Source organism: Alexandromys fortis, unplaced genomic scaffold, assembly GCF_014885135.2.
Source record: "Alexandromys fortis isolate MF-2015 unplaced genomic scaffold, M_Fortis_MF-2015_v1.1 scaffold_155, whole genome shotgun sequence".
Lineage (NCBI taxonomy): Eukaryota > Metazoa > Chordata > Mammalia > Rodentia > Cricetidae > Alexandromys > Alexandromys fortis.
Genome location: NW_026068052.1, coordinates 109,107 through 129,151, shown reverse-complemented (window position 1 = coordinate 129,151; position 20,045 = coordinate 109,107). Strand labels below are relative to the sequence as shown.

The window sequence follows — 20,045 nt, the reverse complement described above, 5'->3', positions numbered from 1 at the left end:
AAAAACCAAAAAAAAAAAAAACCAACCAAACAAAACAAACCAAAAAAAAAAAAAAAAAAGACTCTTGGCCCCAAGGAAAACTCCCTAGGTGGGGCTCAGGAGGGTGCCTTCCCAGGCCTTTCAGCTTTTGTTTTGCAGATTGTTGCCTTTCATAATGTAGCTCTTAGGCATTCATTGTTAACAGTTGTGCTGTTTTCCCTCCATCCCTTTGTTATTCCAGCTGGTCACAGTTTTCAACACAGCAGGCACCAAATCAGGAATCCTCACTTCCCAAGTTCACTCACTAATGATGGCCACACTACCATAAAACCAGTTTGCTTTTCTTTAATTTTATTCCAGTTTTAAAAAACTTGAGGAGACCAGGGAACCGGTTCAGCTGGTGAAGACGGTGACGATGCAAGCCCGATGGTCTGAGTTCAATACCGTTGCACGCACACTGTGGCTGGCACACACGCCCTCACACACCATACATGCAACAACAATAATACATTAAAAATACAAAAAAAAAAAACCCAAAAATAATACATGGCTGGGCCTTTAATCCCAGAACTCTGGGAGGCAGAGGCAGGTAGATCTCTGTGAGTTTGAGGCCAGCCTTGTCTAGAAGAGCCAGTTCCATAAGCTACAGAGAAACCCTGTCTTGAAAAACAAACAGAACAAAACAACAAAAACGATTTGGGAAGTTTTTTTTTTTCTTTCTGGAAGGTTGCAAGACCAGTTTTCTTCACTGTGACTGGTTGCAGAATCCAAGGGGCTCTAGAATAGTATCCCCAGACATCCGGAGAGCCTGGGGTGTTTCATCAATGTATTTTATTCAGCTTCATTAACCTTTGGAACACTCTTCCAGTGATTGCAAATAGTAGCGCTTCTCCCGGCTCCCTCTTCCTGCAAAAAGTGGATTTTAAGCCAGTAGATTTCTGGGGCTGTTACAAGGGCTAGGAAAGTAATTCACCATCATTGGTGTTGGCGTGTCGGTGTCTGGAATTAGAATTGAAGCAGCTGATATATTTACAAATGACTCCAAATTTAGAATTTCTGCATATAAAAGAAAAGAAAAAAAGTGAAAGTCAGATTACAAAAACACCACCTTCAACGCAATGCCCAGCACCAGCCTTCATCCTTGGACCGCTCTAGTCTGAGGTGTAGGTTCCCTTTTTCCGACAGCAGAGTCAAATGTACGTCATTAAAACAATCCTCAGTATTACTGTTAAGTGACTTTTGGGGTTTAGCTATCCAGACTTGAAGTTCCTTGAGGGCAAAGATTTTTGTCTTTTCCATTTTGTTTCAAACAGTGCCTCGAATATAGAGATTTTAGTAAATGTTACTTTATTGGCTGGAGAAGGTATGCTTGACTGCTAAATTTTCGGAACCAAGCCACCCAGGCGCTATTCTGGGCCGGCTCCTGGGCAGAGCCTTTGAAAGGGTTTTCCTTGCTGAGCCACATGAGCCGCACAAAACATTTTTTTCCCCATAGCAGCAAAGTGTCTAATAACAGCCTGAGACCTCTTTCTCAGATGAGGGAAACACGGACCAGCTTTCTATGAGTCAAATAGCTGTTCGACTGGGACATTTAGCTAGCTTTACTTACTGAACTAACTTGCACTAATCAGGAAGGCCTAAACATCTGCTGCTAGAAGGGCTCTGAGCCGCCAGTACTTAAAGCGGAAAAGCTGAGCGCTTTCACCGAAGGCGGCGCACTTGGCGGGGGAGAGGCTTGCCAGGTAAATCAAATGAAAAGATAAGGCCGGTGCCCAGGAGGGTTTGTGTGGTGAACTTTAGCATTACATGCTATGATTCTTTGGGACGAAAGAAATTAATAATATTATCAACTTTCTGTGCACTCATTTCCAAAGTTCACAGTTTGGTCAGTGATTTCAAGAAATTGAAGCAGCATTTGAGGATTTATTTATTTATTTACTTATTTAAAGTCGCCAAGGGACTAACCAGCAAGCATTTTTACACAAGCTCACTGCTTTTTTTTTTTAGATCAAAGAGTTTTTTTTTTTAAAGACTAAAAGATCTATCTATAGCCGCTAATGGCTTGTAATAATTGCTTGCTGATGTGACAAGTTATCTTAAAATTTTCTAGGAACAAGGCACGAAATATAAATTAATAACAATATGACAAAATGTCCGAACGCGGCACTTGGAACCGCAGGAGGCTCCTAAGAGCTTTTGTCAAAGGAAGGCAATTCCGGAGTCAACGTAGATGTGTAGTTTAGGCAGATGGCAAATGAACGCATTTAGCATTGTTGAATTGCCTTAAGCTCAAAGGTATTCGCGGACCGTAAATATTGGCAGAGCTGTTTGGCTAAACGAAGTCACAACTCAGAATCAGGAATTTTGACGAAAACGAGTCATCTTTAACATCTCTATGGTTGCTTTTGGCATGCAAACTCGCAGCAGGTCCCTGAGTAATTGAGCATTTACCCTGTTACTGTAGACTATTACTCTCCCGAATACCACAACGATTTTGAATTTTCGGGCTATATGGTTCATATCGGACACGTTTGGGTTCACTCAGTCCAGGGAAAGTATCATTCCTTCTCATCAAAGTACTTAAATTCATGGGTGGAGTCCGAATCAAGAAGCATTCAAATCGGAACCGGCTCCCCCATCGTTTTCAACAGTTCCGACTCGGAAATTCAATTTTTCGCATTTGTTTATTTGTCTAGAACTGACAAACTGGCCGCGTAAACTACCCATTTTCTTACGAATGGAGTTGATTAAACTTTTCTAGACGTCTCTGGCATTCCTGCCATCAATGACCAGGTACACTAGACTCCTAGTTTAGCGCTTGCAAAAGAAAAAATGTAATCGACGTGCATTTTTTGCCTTTCCGCCTTACTCTTAAAAACTTGCAGCCTCTTGTCCCACAGGGTGCCCTTAACCCGGAGTTGCCTTGACAGGGTTGTCGCATGCGCTCTCTATAGTCGTGTTTGTCGCAATGGACCTTGGGCGGAAGGTTACGTAAGAGCAAGTGACTTTGATTACAGTCATTTCGTCGGTAGTCTTGTTACGCGCTACCTCCGCGGGGCACTTGATTGTAGCCGAAAGTAGTTCCGGCCCGTGTTGTTTCGGTCGAGGAGCAGTCGCCGCCATTTCAAGACAGTGAGAGGTAGATGTCTAGCAAGAGTTGCTAAGATTCGAGTCCAGTATCTGCTGCCGCCCCTTAAGCCTTCCAAAACACTGATACGGCTGCTGCCCTTTTCCTGCTACCTCTAGAAACATTTTTTGCCAGTAGTGGCGGCAGTAGAAGTCAATTACCCCCTTGCTCTATTTCAAGAAGCTCCAGATGGCGTCTTCCGTGGGCAACGTGGCCGACAGCACAGGTACCAGTGTCCCATTCTACTTTGGCAGACGTCCCTTTGGGGTCTGGCGCCGTCTTGTATTGCTCATCACTCCCTTCCCACTAACCATCCCCATCAGTGGCACTGCTGAACTCTCTTGAGTTCTACTGCCATCTGATCGGGTTTGGTGCTGTCGTCCGTTCCGTAAACATTTCCTCGTTGCTTGCTTGCATTTTGCTTGCTTTTGGGCTTTTTCCTTTTTTTCCCACCAGTGTTCTAGCCTTCTCTCTCGGGACGCTTCCAGTCCACGTGCGCGCCTAGACTGTCTTGGAATGGGCTGCATTGGAATCCCTACTCTTTCTGTCTCAATCGCAACCCCTTTCTCCCTCAATTGCAGCTCGTTGTAAACCCCTCGTGCACGCACGCACTCCCACCTCCCCCCCGCCAGCCTTTTCCCCTTGGCCACTTTTAGTCGCCCTCTGCTAGTCTGGGGCAGGGTGCTATTTTGATGTAATTCTAACCTCACTTTGCATCAGGCGTAGGCAAAGACTAGCGAAAGCTCGTCGATGTGCTTCCAAGTAACCTCAGGAAGAGGGGACCTTGAGCCCGCACGCCTGCGGGCCAGCGCCTTCTGGTGTTCTTGGGTTGAGCGGTCCCGGTTTAGGTTGGAAAATTCCAGGGGTTCTCTTAGCCATTGCCCAGTTGCACCAGCTGCCCCCGTCCCGTGTTTCCCACCCCGTCGGCCCTCCCCGCTGGTGGCAACCACACCCTTCCTCCGCAAGTGTGCCAGCCCGACGGTCGTTTCCTATCCTTGGAGAAGAAACCACCTCGGTGCCTTGCTTGGCGTTGACCACCCTGCCCGCCCAATTCTCTCTTTGTGTTACTTTCTGAATGTATTCCTCCGCCGCCACCTCTGGGTTTTCATCCCCATTCTTTAGCCCAGTTATCTCTTTATTCATAGGGTGTGTGTGTTTTTTTTTTTTTAAGTTTCCATCCTTGCTTGAAGAGTTTGTAAAGCACCTGGAGTGTAGCTGCACAAGTGAAAAGAGGTTCCCCCCCTTTTTTTTCGACAATTCATTCCCGAGCCTTCGCTACTGAAAAATATGAAAACAACCAAATTGTAGGAGTGTCCTTCAACTGCCTTTCCAAATTGAGGCTATTTGGGGAGGGATGGAGTGAGGAACTGGGCTACGGTTCTAAGGTTTCCGAGAGTGTATATATTGTTGTTTCGTAGTTGCGGTATGTCAAGGTTTTAGTTGCTGGCTTTGGGCACTGCACTAAATGGATGAATCTTCAGTAATATCTCATCCATAATTGACGGGAGTAGGATTAATAATTAGTCCGATCCCTGCCTTCCCTTTTTCCCACAGTGGTTTTCAAAGATTGAAGATTCCGTGTTAGATTTTTGTAAGAGCTTGCCCTTTTTTCTGACTTAACTATTTTTGAGGAAATGGCCATTTCCAGTTTTAAAAGAGCAGATAAGCGGCTTGGAAAAGTGCCGACAAATACTGTGCTAAATTTAGGAGCTAGCAAGTGCAGCATTCTTGTTTCAAATCTAATTTTCTAATTTATCTTAAAACTCCGACCTCGGATTTGGACACAATCTTCCCGGTCTTTGTTTTTGTGGTCAGCTGCCTTCTGTCAGGAAATTGCTTTCTAGAGTATCCAGAGCACTCGTCAGCTCTGATATGGGAGCCTGCCTTAAATTTGAGCCTGTCCCCATGACCTTGGTAAGATGATGTACTCGGTCTGAGGTTTCCCAGGTTTCCCATTCTAACCATCTAGACTAGAGGGTAGGGTGTTCCTTCTGGTTGAATTCCTGTGTCACGGACAAGAGAAATGCTTACAGCTGAGCCCTAGAACTGTCCCTGGGCTTCAGCGTTTCATTATGTATCCAAACCAAGTTCCATAGAACAAAATAATTTTGTCATTTATTATATTTTACTCAGTATTTTATATTATAGCATTTTCAAACTATTGAAATGGTTGGTTGCCTGGATATTGTACAGGGTTGTTTTCAACGTCCCAGTCCTTCCTTGAGAGCAAGGAAAAGAGCGGAAATGTTAGCGCTAAGGCAGCGGGGGTGGGGGTGGGGTGGGGGTGGGTGGGTTTAGCTAATTTGGTCTTCTCCGGAGTGGTCCTCAGTAGAGGAGCAACCTTTGGGTCTTTGTTTAGTTAAAATGTGTGGTGAACCTGTTCTATGCTTTAGCCCTCTGATAAACAGATACTCTTGTTTATCAGCTGCTTTAAAAGTGAAAGCAGCACTTTGAGTTGTTTTCCTTAGGCTTGTTTTTATCGGTGCTCCTAAAAAGATAAAGCTGTAAAACTCAAAAACGTAAATATAAAGAGTTCTGGAGACACCTGGTGTCCCATCCACTGAGAAAGTGTTAAGAATACCCCAGCCCTTACAAACCCAGTGTGAAATGTAGTTTAATGAAGTATTGTTAGCACTAGGTTATTCTCACAAATCTTTGTGACTTTTGCAGGTTTCATGTTTAATGTTTTGTGTTAACTTAGTTTAGTGACTATGCCTATGATTTATAGTTTAAAACTACAAAATTAAGAGCCTCATTTGGCAGTAACTTATTGTGGTTTAGAAAAGGAAGCTTTAGGAATGGGTGAATTTGAAGAGATGGATTCTGTAGGTGGGGCTTTAATAATATGCAGAACACTCTAGTGCTTTACATAGTTTCAAGCATTTTCATCTTTAAGTTTAATTTACCATAGTTTTACATTTTTTTTTGGTTTGCATTTCTAACTTTTTGTTTCCCCCCTCCCTCCCTCAAATGTTTTGATGATTCTCCAGAACCAACGAAACGTATGCTTTCCTTCCAAGGGTTAGCTGAGTTGGCACATCGAGAGTATCAGGCAGGAGATTTTGAGGCAGCTGAGAGACACTGCATGCAGCTCTGGAGACAAGAGCCTGACAATACTGGTGTCCTTTTATTACTTTCATCTATACACTTCCAGTGTCGAAGGCTGGACAGGTAGGAGATGTCGGGGTAACCTGCCTCTGGGTGCTGAACTTAAAGTGATTACTAAATATTTGCATTTCAGAGCTTTCCATTGCTGGGTTTCATCTGAGCCACCAACACACAGGTGCTCTTTTGCTCCCTTTTGACTTGCCTAGCTCCTAGTTTTTCTCCCCCGTTTTGTGGGGGTGAGCATATTATCAGTATGGCTAGATTTTTCCCCTAGATTTTATCATTTGGGGCTGCTGCTTTATTAATTCTTTTCAGATAATTAGTCTTGGTATAAATCTGGGCATCTAGACCTGTCAGCTTGAGAGACTGGGAAGGAGGGGCATATGTAGTTCAAGTTAGAAATACCCTCACTAAATTGTTGCTTTTAGCTAATCAGTTGAATTAATGAAAAGAAGAATTTGTGCTTTAGATCTTTTAGTAAATTATCATTTTGGCACACTTAGGCATTGAAGATGTGTGTCATATTAACAACAAATGGAAAATGAGATTCATGTACATAGATTTTATCCTTGATCTTAATGATCACATTATACAATGTGGCAGTTTGGTAATAGAGTTTTCTTATATAAGAACCAACTTTCCTTTTTGAAATCTGAATATTCTCATCTTAGCAAAGTTTTAGTTTTCAAACTTTGCTGGTGTTTGCTGGTTAAAAGCTAATGTTCCATAGCACAGGGTTTCAGGAACTGTTAATGGTTGCATATGAGCCATGCCTCCTTTTTTCTAACGTGCATATCCTCATTTGTGTCAACGCTTTCTACTTTTCCAGATCTGCTCACTTTAGCACCTTGGCAATTAAACAGAATCCCCTCCTAGCAGAAGCCTATTCGAATTTGGGGAATGTGTACAAGGAAAGAGGGCAGTTGCAGGAAGCAATTGAGCATTACCGACATGCCTTGCGGCTCAAGCCTGATTTCATTGATGGTTATATTAACCTGGCAGCAGCGTTGGTAGCAGCAGGTGACATGGAAGGAGCAGTACAAGCTTACGTCTCTGCTCTTCAGTACAATCCTGTAAGTAAAAGTTTATCAGTTGTTTTCCTTTTACAGCAATCCAGCAAACAAGCAAACATCGTTTGATACTTTAGACAATAGGCTTTTTTTTATGAAAGAAAGACAATAGTTGAGATGTTTAATATGTTTATGCACTTGAAATGATGAAATTGGTTTTACTTGGTCTCCATAAAGGTCTGCCCTATTTAAAAAGTTATTTAAATAGCATAAAATTATCCTTACCAAAAAACTCCCATCAATTCTTTTGGTAATACTAATAAAGCACAAGACACATTTTTTTTTGTGCTATTTTAGTGAACTTTGGGAAAATTCTGATGGGTATTTATAACAATTCTTGATTTTCAAGGAATGATGGGTTAAAGATCTTAATCTGTAGTATAAAATGGTTTTTAAAAGTTGTTGCTAGTATATTAGTGACATGAAAACTAGAGTACAGAATGATCTCAATATAGCCCCTCCCTCGATCAAGTTAGAAGTAGTAGAATTAAGGCAATTGCATGTTGAGACTAGACTTTGCATTAGTTCTTTAATTCTTTGTTGATTTGAGTTGCATGTGTTTTCAGGGAGCAAGTGTATCCTGGTTGACAGACATTAAGTTCATACTGTATTACAGTCTGGGAAAGATCAAAATGCAGAACCAAAAAATTTTAAGTAAAATACAGGGATGTAAAACTTGCCCTGGAAACTGTTGATGTAATTAAGGGAAAGTGGCTATAAACTTTTAAGAGATAAGTGTTAGGGATGGGGTGGGTCTTGGCAGCATCAGCATATACTTGAGCTCCATCAACATTGACTTTGCAACCACCCTGGGGAAGCGCTTAATGATTAACTCCTACAGTTGCCATTATCGAAAGTCTTGTATAGGCTCAGACACTGCTGCTTCAGATAAGTCTTTCTGAATCTTTACCATGATCCTTTTCATGAAGAGGACAGTGTTTCCAGTTTTACCAATATAAAAACCCCAACAGACTCAGGGTTATGTAATTTTCTTGAGATCACGTAGCTAGCAATGGCGAACTGGATGTTGAAACTTAAAGTTGAATTTATTTTTATTTATTTATTTATTTATTTATTTTTTTGATTTTTGAGACAGGGTTTCTCTGTACCTTTTTGGAACCTGTCCTGGAACTAGCTCTTGTAGACCAGGCTGGTCTCGAACTCACAGAGATCTGCCTGCCTCTGCCTCCCAAGTGCTGGGATTAAAGGCGTGCACCACCACCGCCCAGCTTAAAGTTGAATTATTGAAGCAAATGTTGACATGAACAAGAAATGAAAGCTGAAAAGGACCTTCTCTGGCCAAAGGCTGCCCTTGTGCACAGCCTGGAAATCATTTTGCATTATCTGCCTGGCTCTTAACTCCAGTTTTATAAAATAAGCAAATTGAAGCTTGTTTTAGTAGTTTGCCAAAGCTTTGTAACTATTTTCCATCATAATATCTTTTAAACAGTTTTTTTCCCCCCAGAGACAGGGTTTTTCTATGTTACAGTCCTGGCTGTCCTGGAATTCCTGTGGACCAGGCTGGCCTTGAACTCACAGAGATCCACAGCCTCTGCCTCCTGGAGTGTTCGGATTAAAGGCGTGTGCTAACACTGCCCGGTTTAAACAATTTTAAAGTTAATTTTGAAAGTTTAAATTTTTCTTTTAGTTTTTAAAAAAGATTAAAAAAACCCACTATATGTAATGGCTGTTTTAATTGTTCATTTCGATGTATAGAGTTTGCATCTGGGCCAGTTGCTCATTGGAATGACTACCTTAGCTTAGCTACATGTTGCTTTTAATTTGTGAGTTCATTATAATAAATGATTTTTATTCATTCTATTTTTAATCTAGCGAGAATTACATAGGCTTACAGATAATGAAAGTAATTTCTTAGGGTTTATTTCACTTTTATTTTATGTGCATTGGTGTGAAGGTGTCAGATCCCATGGAACTGGATCTTCAGACAGCTGTGAGCTGCCATGTGGGTGCTGGGAATTGAACCCTGGTCCTCTAGAAGAGCAGTCATTGCTCTTAACCACTGAGCCATCTCTCTAGCCCCATGAAAGTAATTTCTTACATATTCTTTCAGAGGTACTCAGTGTATATTTGAAATTAAAGTGAAGCCAGGTGTTGGTAGTGCACGCCTTTAATCTCAGCACTCAGGAGGTAGAGGCAGGTGGATCTTTGTGAGTTCAAATTTGAGGCCAGCCTGGTCTGTAGAGTGAGTTCCACGCTAGGGCTGTTACACAGAGAAACCCTGTCTAAAAAACCGAAAAAAAGAAAAAAAAAAAGAAAAAAAATTAGAGTGCATTTGTAATTTTTATTGCAGTCCTATCTAGTTACTAACAGTTTTAGGCGGCTAACCTTGAAAGGTCTACCTGCAAGGCTTGAACTTGATTCTTCTAAGGGCCAGGATAGTACATTCTTTTCCTTCAGTAATTAGGGCTAGGTTTATCCTTTACTTGCTGACTTGTAAATTTAGCTTGTCTCTCTTGCATACTTGTAATCTTGGTTAATTTTGTTAATTTATTTTGACATTGGGTCTTGTGTAGCCTAGGCTGGCCTCTAACTCATTAAGTAGCTGAGGATGACCTTCAACTTCTGATTTTCCTGTCCCGCTTTCCCAGTGCTGAGATTATATTATAGGGTGTCCCACTATGCCCAGTTTATGTAGTACTGTAGATAGAAACCAGATGTTGTGCATGGTAGGTAAGCACTCTTCACCTAAGCTAGATCCCCAGCCCTGACTCAGGTTTTTAGTTGCTTGTCTGTGTAGTAGGGCGTTACCTCTGCAGACAGTATACCACAGCATTATATTGTGAAAGGAAAATTAAAATGATAAACAAAGCCGTGCTACTATCTAAATATATACTGTGCATAGTTTGTATTGTTAAATGTCTAACCTATTAACAGGAAACTTAGCGTCATGTACTTTCAAAGCAAGATAGCACTAAAACAATGAATTTACTTCTTAATGACATAGGTGTGTTCCCACCTGGCTCTCTTTTTTGTAGGTAGAGGTGCTACTTTTTCTTCTTTTGGTTTTTCGAGATAGGGTTTCTCTGTCCTGGAACTTGCTCTTGTAGACCAGGCTGGCTTCAAACTCAGAGATCCACCTGCCTCTACCTCCTGAGTGCTGGGATAAAAGGTGTGCATCACCACTGCCCTGCCAGGAGTTTTGAGATAGAGCTGCTTTATATTTTTCTATTTGGAGCTGCCTTCTGTAATGTTATATGGCTTAATACATTTGCTGAAACTTTAGCTTGTCATATTTTTTTTTATTATTTTTATTTTTATTTTTGGTTTTTCGAGACAGGGTTTTAGCTTGTCATATTTTAAGGTGGTATTTCTTCTGGTGTTCTTTCTCATGTTGCTTGTTAGAATTACCCATACTTGGCAATCCCTTTACAAATTATGCATACAGTTCTCTCTTGTGTGATAGCCGTGAGCCTGAGTGCGAAAGTTGTTGAGAAGTTGTTTCTGCTTGAATGGTAGATAACACAGTGCTGAGAGTGGCTGACATCCCATCATGTGTTACTGTCATGTTGATTTTGTTGTTTTGAGAGTCCCAGATAGCTGAAGTATGAGAAAACCTTCCGTTTCTATCTACTTCTCTCCACTCTGCTTTTTAAGGTTGTCTGGCAAGGGTCACATTTAAATATTCAAGTGCTTATTGTTGTGTCCAGTGCTTGGTGAGGAGATGGGGAATGTGTTCTGGAGGGGGTTATCATGAAACAGACCTGATCCATAAAGGGAAAAGATGTAAGCTCCTCGGGTGATTATTGTTGAAGAGTATTAATCAGAAGACTCCCTTGAGAGGGTGCTTAGGACCTCAGCATTCTGTAGGAAGGTAAACAGCAAGTAGACTTCCCAGACTGAAGTGGTGAGTCAAGTAGTAGTGAGGAGTGAGTGGAGCAGGGCAGAGTCAATTGGAAGATTTCAGAAGAATAGAGGCTGTGGAGTTTGAAGTTAATTTGAGAGGCAGTTGAGAACCACTGTAGGTTTTTCTTGGCCTGATTTTCCTCAATGTGTGCATATGTAGAGTGATGTCAAAGGGGTCCAGAGGTGGAACATTAAGAGGAAAGTCGGGAAGCAGTTGTTAGACTAGGAGAGGAGGGATGGTTACATAGGAACACCTTTTGGTTCCTTTAATCGTACTGTGTTTTCCTTGTTTTTGACGCCCTATTCCTTTATTAAGTCTCTACTCATCTATGAAGGCCCAGCTTAAATCTGTCCTTTGAGTGTGTATGTCTAATTTATTTTTCTTGGTTTTAGGCCTATTATTAAGTTAATGTTTCCATAAATATTAATTAGGGATAAACAGAAAGAGTAAGGTTTAAGCAAAGTAATTCTCTTAGATACCATTTTGATTTGACAGATGAAGCAGAATTTGACACAAGGTTTTCAATGGGCTTTTGTAGAATTGTAGTGTTCTTGTACTTTGTAGACATTTAAGTAATCTTATGTGTATGCATGTGTGTGTAGATTTGGATCTCATGATTTTGTTTATTTTATTATTTTGGTGTTTTAAATATTGTTGTTGTTATGTATCTGTGTTGTTGTATCTGTGCACATGGAGGCCCGGAGGAGGTGTCAGATCCCCTGGAGCTGAAGTTATAGACAGCTTACAGTACTAGGAATTGAACTCAAGTCCTCTAGAAGAGTAGCATGTGCTCTTAACCATTTCTCCAGCCCTATTTTGGCATTTTTGAGACTGAGTCTCACTTAGTCTAGGCTGACCTTGAACTGACTGAGTTCAAGCTGAGAATGACCTTGAATTCTTGATTATCTTGCTCCCACCTCCCAAGTGGGAGCACTTAACCACCACGCCACTTGACACGTGCCACCATGCCAGCTGAAAGTTGTTTCGTTTGTTTTTGTGGTACTAGGTACACAAGGCCTTGTTGTATCCCGGGCAAGTGAAGCTCTACTTTCAGCCACTCTACTAGTCCACTTAATAGGATATGTTTTGCCTTTTCCTAAAGTGGACTAATTATTTCACTGTAATCTTGAAGGTATTTATATTATTTTTCTGGAGATCAAACCTAGGGCTTTTGACATACTGGTTAATTTTTTTCTACCAACTGACCTACATTGCCAGTCTATAAGATAATGATGAATCTAGATGATATAACTAAATATAGTCATGCATCTAAGAGTTCATGGAAACTAGCTGGTAAAATTATGTAATGGTGGGTAAAAATATATAGGTGGGGCAGGAGAGATGGCTCAGCTCTTCCAGAGGACCCAATTTCAAATTCCAGTACCAATGTCAGGCAGTTCACAGCCACCTGTAACTCCAGCTCCAGGAGAATGCAATAAGCCTCTAGGCTCTAAAGGTACCTGCACTGATGTGCACACCCCATATTTGAAATTAAAAATAATAAAACATATCTTTAAAAATGCTGCCTTTAGTCAGTTATTGTGTTTCTAATTTTTGTGGCTTAGAACAGCCATAGAAATTGGTGAAGGTCTAAAGATACATACCACCCACTAAAAAATGGTAGAGGGAGCTTGGGTAAGCAGATTAGGTTTTTTAGACATAGCCCATCAGACAGAGGGCTACCTTGTTAAGGTTCAGAGGAGGAAACCTATACAAAGTAGATAGCAAGATTATAGAATTCATTATTTCTCAAAATACAAATAGTATTCCAAAGTACTTAGACTAATTACAGAAGGCGATTAGTCGGTAATAAGATTATTGGTACCTGTGAATTGTTTTTGTGTTTTGCTTTTTTATTTATTCATGCACTGTTTATTTATCTATCCATTCATTCATCGTCAGAGTCTTGATTCTGTAGTGCAGGTTGGTCTAGAACTCCCTATGATATAACTGGGGTGGGGGTGGGAACCTGAATTTAGGACCATCTTCCTGCCTCAGTTTCCCAGGTGCTAGGATTACAGGTGTGTGTTACTGTGCCTGCTACAGGAGAGGCTTTGAGGATTACTATCAGCCTGTGCTTAAGGCCACTAGAAGATAACCATACTTTTCCAAAGCATCAGTCACTGAGGGACAGCACTAACTCAAGTAGATTGTGGAATTGTCCCAGTTTAGCCAGTCATTACCTTATTGGCAGACCTTTCAGTTCATCCAGTGAATGCCAGTAAACAATACAGAGTCAGTTTATCAGTAAAACTAACTACTAATTCTGGAAACCAATATACAGTTGCTGGAAGAATAATATACATGGTAATTCTTTGGAATATTTAATAAAATTTTACTTTGTAGGGTTTAATTTAAGGTTCTTTCACCCACATAACAGTTTGGGATGATAAACGTGCCTCATATTGCCATTATCTCTGCTTGTTATTGACTGATAGATTCTTACTGTCTGTTGAGCATGTCCTCCTGCTGAACGGACTGGTGAGTCGGGCTAGCAGCACAGTTGAGCTGCTAATAAAACGCAGAGTCAGCTGCTTTTCATTATTCGCCCACTCAGCTCTGATGGTACTTAATACTAATGAGTAATCTAGTGGCAGGTGCAGGACTGAGGCTATGGTTGGATGGTAATCCTCCTGCCTAGGCATGAAATGAAATCAAGGTTTCTAAATAAGCCTGAGAGCCAAAGGGTAGGTTTGTTGACAGGTAATCACTTGCTAAGTGCAGTGCTGTTTTTCCTGCTGTGGAAAATTTCTGGTCCTTGATACAGGAATGATTCATCATAACTTGAATAAAACAGTTGAATAAATATTCAATCATTTTTTCCTACGGGTGACATTTGGAGAGGAGAGAGGCTCTAGAAAGGTCTTGTAGTCTTGTGTTTGAAACTGATGAGGCCAAATGCATTTGAAAGAATGTTAGACAATAGTGTCACAGATCTCCCAGCCAGAACTGGAGCAGCAGCTGATAGCAAAACACATATCTGTGCAGCCAAAGATAGTATTCAGACTAAGGAAGAGCAATAAATTATGTAAATATCTTATAAGTTCTGGTTGGATTTGTCCCCTCAGGCTCCTTTTGTATTTTCTGGGAATTAGAATAGGAGGAGTTGGGAGCCTGTGCTTAAGTTTAAGTGCTGCATTAAACTGACAAGAAAAATGGCAGTGCTAGATGTGTAGAAGTGATGTTGGGATTTTTTTTTTGAGAAAACAATATAATTAATACTACTATCTCTGGGTTTATAGGATTTGTACTGTGTTCGTAGTGACCTGGGGAACCTGCTCAAAGCCCTGGGTCGCTTGGAAGAAGCCAAGGTAGGTGTTTGCTAGAACATACTTAAGCATTAGTTATGAAAACCTGTACCTTTTGCCAAGTCTTCAACTCTTCATTGAACTATCTTCACAAAATAGTCCTATGAAACTGTGGAAAACGTCAGCATGACTTGCCTCAGACTAGAGCAGGACCAGGCTTTGGCATATCTGTTCTAAATCTGGGGGTAAAGCAAGAACATGAGCATTGTGGAGCCTTCTGCTGAGCTAGATCATCTTTATAACAATGGGCTCCGTCATGACCTATGTGGGAATCAATAACATTCCTTCAAATCTGAGGCTTGCCTGCTAGTGATTTTTGGCTCAAGACGCCTATATAATGCAGGTGCCATTGAAAACGCTGCTCTTCTAAGTCCTTTGTGGCTTGTAAGTGGAGAAGAATTTCATCCAATGTTACCCTGTAATACTGGCATTTAAAATTCTTATTTAACCTTCCTCCCTTCATCTTCCTCACCCTTTTTACAGTGGAAGAAAGGCTGTTAAAATATTGCAAATTAATAATTGGAACCTCCTGCTCCTCTTGTCCCCACTTCCTCCCCAAATTCCTTTCTCCTTTTTCCCCAATCCTAGTTGTCTACCTTCTTTTTCTTCCTCACTTCCTTCTTTTATCCCTCCCCACCCACCTCCTTAAAAAAAATGAGAAGGACAAAGCTGGTTTGTTTGGAAATGGACTGATCGAAAGAAAACTTGCCAAAGTGGAAAGGTGGCTTTTAGCATTCTGTGTTTCCAAATAATGAATTTGAACTCTAGGTTGGGTTAATTAAAGCTTTTGGTATAATTTACAATTAAATTTATAAATGCAGTTGTCTTGTTACAAGCCACCTTACGCAATCGCGCTGCAGGGGTGAGGAGTGGGGAGAAACCAGAATGCTTCTGAAACTCCCACCTGTTGCTCTGAGCCCCACGCGCATGCTAATGCGTGGAGTGTATGCGCAGCGTAGCTGTCTGTTTGTTCATCCAGGGAGGGAGAAGGCTTTGCAGCACCACTTAATGTTAAAAGCACTAGTTTTAAGTGCAAAACTCATAAATTCTACCAACACTATGGATTAACCTTATGTAGGTTTCCAGCTGATTAACTATGTTGATTTCAATCTTAGCTGATAAAGCAATTGGTAATTTCTAGAACAAATATCTGATACGCTCCTATCAATTGTCACCCCACCAAGCGGACAGCTAACATGAATTGCACTTCACTGCAGCTTTAGACATCGGTTTAGGCTGAGACGTTGCGCCTGCCTTAGGTTGCTGACTTCTTTATTTCAGAGCTCTGGAGACACCTAGTTTGAAAAATGTCATTCTGGTTTTTTTTTTTTTTTTTTTGGTTTTTATTTTTTTTTATTTTTTATTTATTTTTTTTTTGTGAGAACTTAGTAAACCAGAAAATACTCTTGAGTGAAATGCAATGTGTTTCTTTTGTAATCAGTGCATTTGAAAATTCAAGCCAGCATACATTCCTAGTAGATGGCAGCAAAATTAAGTTGTCTTTGTAGAAAACGAAGAGCCTTTCTTCCAGCAAAAATCCCTGCTGTATGCAATAGCCCTGATTAACCCTCTCCCTTCTGCATGTTTCCCATGTTACAGACTTGAGACTGTCCTCATTCCCATATGTAATAGACATCCAAAGAATTTCAATTGCTTTGTTGAACTTTTACTAATGATCTTGTTTTTATTTTCTCTCTTGTTTTTGGTTTTTCACCATTGATATTGTATTTAGAAGGTTTCAGGTGGGTGAAACCTCCTATTCCATGCGTAAGGTGCCTCGCTGAAGGGAGCTCGAGGCCTGGATCTAGGGCAGACACACAACCTCCTCCTCCTCCTCTTCCAGCAAGGAACGCACCGAAAAGTCACATGATGAGAAATATGGTAACGGGTTTGTAACTGCCACAGCAAAACAATTTGCCTCCATGCCTGAATCTTCTGTCTTGTGGCTTCAGAAACAGCTTAAAATAATTTTATTTACAACAAGTTATGTAAAAGAATGTTTTATACTATAGCCACAATTCTGTCAAAAATAAGTAAAACTTAATTAAGATATTAAAATTATTAGATAATTTACTAGTAAAAGCTTCTAACTCTTCTTGTTGTTCATTTTTTTTCCTTTTTCTTCTTTGTTTGGATTGCAGCATTCTGCTCTTCTGATGATGCGCTGTGACCCTGCAGTAGCGCAAAGGCTGCGCAGCGTTAATGCGCATTGCGTGCGAATGAGCCCCTGTGAACGGTTGACTAGATGAGTAATCTGATTGACTGGCTCTCTCAGTCCTATTCTGTAGCCTTTTTGGATAAAATTGGGTTTTAACATACCTCGAGTCCAACTAATCTCATTAAGCAAATATTCTCTACGGGCCTGTCTAGTAGATTAATGGATCTGGTTGGCCGTTTGCTGCGTCTAGGGGTGTTCTATGGAGCGCAGCAGTTCGCAGCGTTTGCGCAGTGCGATGCTGTTAGGTGGCGCCAGCGATGTTTGCGCTTGCATTACAGGGACCTCAACCTAGGTGCAATCCTGTCATGTGAGGTTTTATTTTCTTCCTCCTCAGAAGAGAGCCCTGTGCTGTGAGTCTACAGATTCTGAAACTTGAAGTCTGAATGATGACTGACTTGGCAGAAACATTTTTGTACGGCTCAGTAGCTTAATTTCAATCTTAAGGAAGGAGGACATTATTGTTGTGAGAAGCATTTCCCTCAACTCTTGGTTTTCTAATGCTTGATTAGAGGTTGAAGGCTTTGGGGAAGTTCTCTAGGAAACTTTTTGTTGTTTGCTTTGTCTCCTCCCCCACCCTCCAACTCACTTTGTAGCTGAGGATGATCTCAAATTTATGATCTCCTGCCTCCATCTTCCGAGTGCTCAGATTACAGGCCTGTGCCCCCCATACCCAGTTTAAGAAACATGTTTTCTATTTTCCTGTTATTTGATTATAAAATTGGGTGCCTTTTTTGGTGTTTTTTTTTTTCTGTGATATGTCTTAGCATTTCACAGAACACATTTTGGGAAATGTGGGTTGGGGAAGCCTAGATTTCATGGTGCCCTGTCAAGTATCATCAGTCTCTAGAGCCCATAGGTGTTCAGATAAGAGGAGTATAGCGTTAGTGTTTAGCAGCACCCAACCTCCCAGATGAGTCCTATTATGAGGATTACTCTTTGCTTGGCAGAACTGAACATGGTGGTTTGCACTTGGGTTCTGGTGGCGCAGGCGCAGGAGCAGCCAGCTGTGGCAGCGCATTAGTTTTGGCGCAAGCGAGCCTATGCTGCAGGGTCACTTTTGGCTGGTCAGGGAAGAAATAATGATATCACCTTCTTCCCCCTCCCCAATCTTTTTTTTTTTTCCCCTTTACAAATTTCCCCCTTTCCCTTTATCTCCTTCCCTTCTCGTCTTCTTTCATTAAACCCTCCTAAGGCATGTTATTTGAAAGCAATTGAGACGCAACCAAACTTTGCAGTAGCTTGGAGTAATCTCGGCTGTGTTTTCAATGCACAAGGGGAGATTTGGCTGGCAATTCATCACTTTGAAAAGGTTAGTCACTAATAATTGATATTTATGAAATGTTTATGTGTACAGAATGTTCTTACTAGAATAAAACAGTAGGCATTTGCCTAACCAGCTGTGTAATATTTTTGTTTCCTTGATAGTATTGCAGCGTTTGCAGGTGGCATATAATATGACAGATTTTTGAGATTTATATTGAAAATGCTTTTTTATTTATTATAATTTTTTTTCTTTTGAGAGTGGGTTTCACTCTGTATAGAATGGCTTGGAATTTACTTTGTGGCTCAGGTTGGCCTTCAACCTAGTGGCAGTCCTTAAGCCTCCTGAGTGCACAAGTGAACTACCACATCTGGCTTTAAAATGACTTTGTTTTTCCTCAGAGTGAAGCGATAGTACGGCTTATAGAGGGATGTTTGCCACATGAGGGAGAATACTGGAGGGTTCAGAGTATCCTGCTGAAAAAGCTGTTTCCAAGTCTAGAATAGGACATACTGCAGCATTGTCTGGAATAACTTGTCATACCAGAAGGCAAGGAAGTATCTATTCACTTATTCATACACTTGACTTTCTCTTTTTTTCCGAGACAGGGTTTCTCTGTGGCTTTGGAGCCTGTCCTGGAACTCACTCTGTGGACCAAGCTGGCCTCCAACTCACAGAGATCCATCTGTCTCTGCTTCCCAAGTGCTGGGATTAAAGACGTGTGCCACCACTACCCGACTATCTTTATTTATTTATTTTTAAAAAGGGCCCAATAGCTAAGTAAGGCTTTCAGTTTAACTCTTTAAAGACTCATTACTTTTATGTGTGTGAGTGGAAGTATGTCTATCACCATGTGTGTGTGCACTGCAGAGGCACTGGAGCTGGAGTTACAGATTGTGATCCACCATGTGGGTGCTGTGAGCTGAAACAGGGTTGGTTTTTTTGGGGGGGGGGGGGTGTTTCGAGACAGGATTTCTCTGTAGCTTTGGAACCTGCCCTGGAACTATAGTCTTTGAGAGACTAACTTAATAGCTAAGGGGTTTAAGAGCATTAGCTGTTGTTCCAGAGGGTCCAGGTTCGATTATCAACACCCACATGGTAGTATATGACCTCTTGTAATTCCAGTTTCAGGGGATCTGAAGCCCTCTCTGGCTTCCGAGGGTACCAAGCACACATGTAAGTAGAGAGAGATACATGCAGACAAAACAGCCATACATATTGAAAAGTTGAGCTGGTCTTAGTGGCACATGCCTTTATTCCTGCAGAGGCAGGCAGATCTCTATGAATTCGAATCTACCCTAGTCTACATAGTGAGTTCCAGGACAACCAGAGTCACATAGTGAGACCCTGTCTCTATAAAACAAAAACAAGAAATGAACCAACTAACCAAAAAAAAAGTTTCTAGGATATGTATGGAGCAGATAAACATGTTAAAAGATAACTGAGGGGTTTCATCAGCAAAAATGTCAACTATGAGCTGATAGGACACTGATCTGAGTTTTCTTTTCAGCAAGGTGCAGGACTAAAAGAAGTTAAATCTGGATGATTGAAAGAGATAGGCACTTCTTTTAGTACATTGCCTACTGCTCTTGTTACATTATTCTAAATAAAGTTGCTTTTATTTTTATTTTTTTTTCTTTTGAGACAGGGTTTCTCTGTAGCTTTGCAGCCTGTCCTGGAACTTGCTTTGTAGACCAGGCTGGCCTTGAACTCACAGAGATCCACCGCCTCAGCCTCCCAAGTACTGGGATCAAAGACCTGTGCTACCACCACCCAGCTTGCTGCTTTTTTGTTTTTACAGTTTTTTTTTTTTTTTTTTTTTGGTTTTTCGAGACAGGGTTTTTCTGCAGCTTTTGGCGCCTGTCCTGGCACTAGCTCTTGTAGATCAGGCTGGCCTTGAACTCACAGAGATCCTCCTGCCTCTGCCTCCCTAGTATTGGGATTAAAGGTGTGGGGTACCCGACAAAATTTTGGTTTTTCAGATAGGTTTTCACTGTAGCTTTGGAGCCTGTCCTGGAACTAGCTTTTGTAGAACAGGCTGGCCTCAAACTCAAAGAGATCCATCTGCCTCTGCCTCCCGAGTGCTGGGATTAAAGGTGTGGCGCCCTC

The 20,045-nt window shown here is 41.2% G+C and overlaps 1 protein-coding gene across 3 annotated transcripts in view; it reads left to right on the top strand.

The window, feature by feature from the left end:
- The first annotated feature begins 3,111 nt into the window (after nt 1-3,111).
- The window catches only part of Ogt (O-linked N-acetylglucosamine (GlcNAc) transferase), a 42,405-nt gene continuing 25,471 nt past the window's right edge, over nt 3,112-20,045 (top strand). Inside the window, exons 1-5 of one of the 3 annotated variants that reach the window (XR_007588261.1) lie at nt 3,112-3,332; nt 6,097-6,277; nt 7,044-7,287; nt 14,392-14,460; nt 17,868-17,984. Coding sequence is in view for 2 of the 3 variants with exons in the window: in XM_050119640.1 (XP_049975597.1) it covers nt 3,296-3,332; nt 6,097-6,277; nt 7,044-7,287; nt 14,392-14,460; nt 17,868-17,984 (648 nt within the window). In the remaining variant the exon portion in view is untranslated. The remainder of the gene's footprint in view (nt 3,333-6,096; nt 6,278-7,043; nt 7,288-14,391; nt 14,461-17,867; nt 17,985-20,045) is intronic. The other 2 variants (XM_050119641.1, XM_050119640.1) reach the window with 2 other exon arrangements.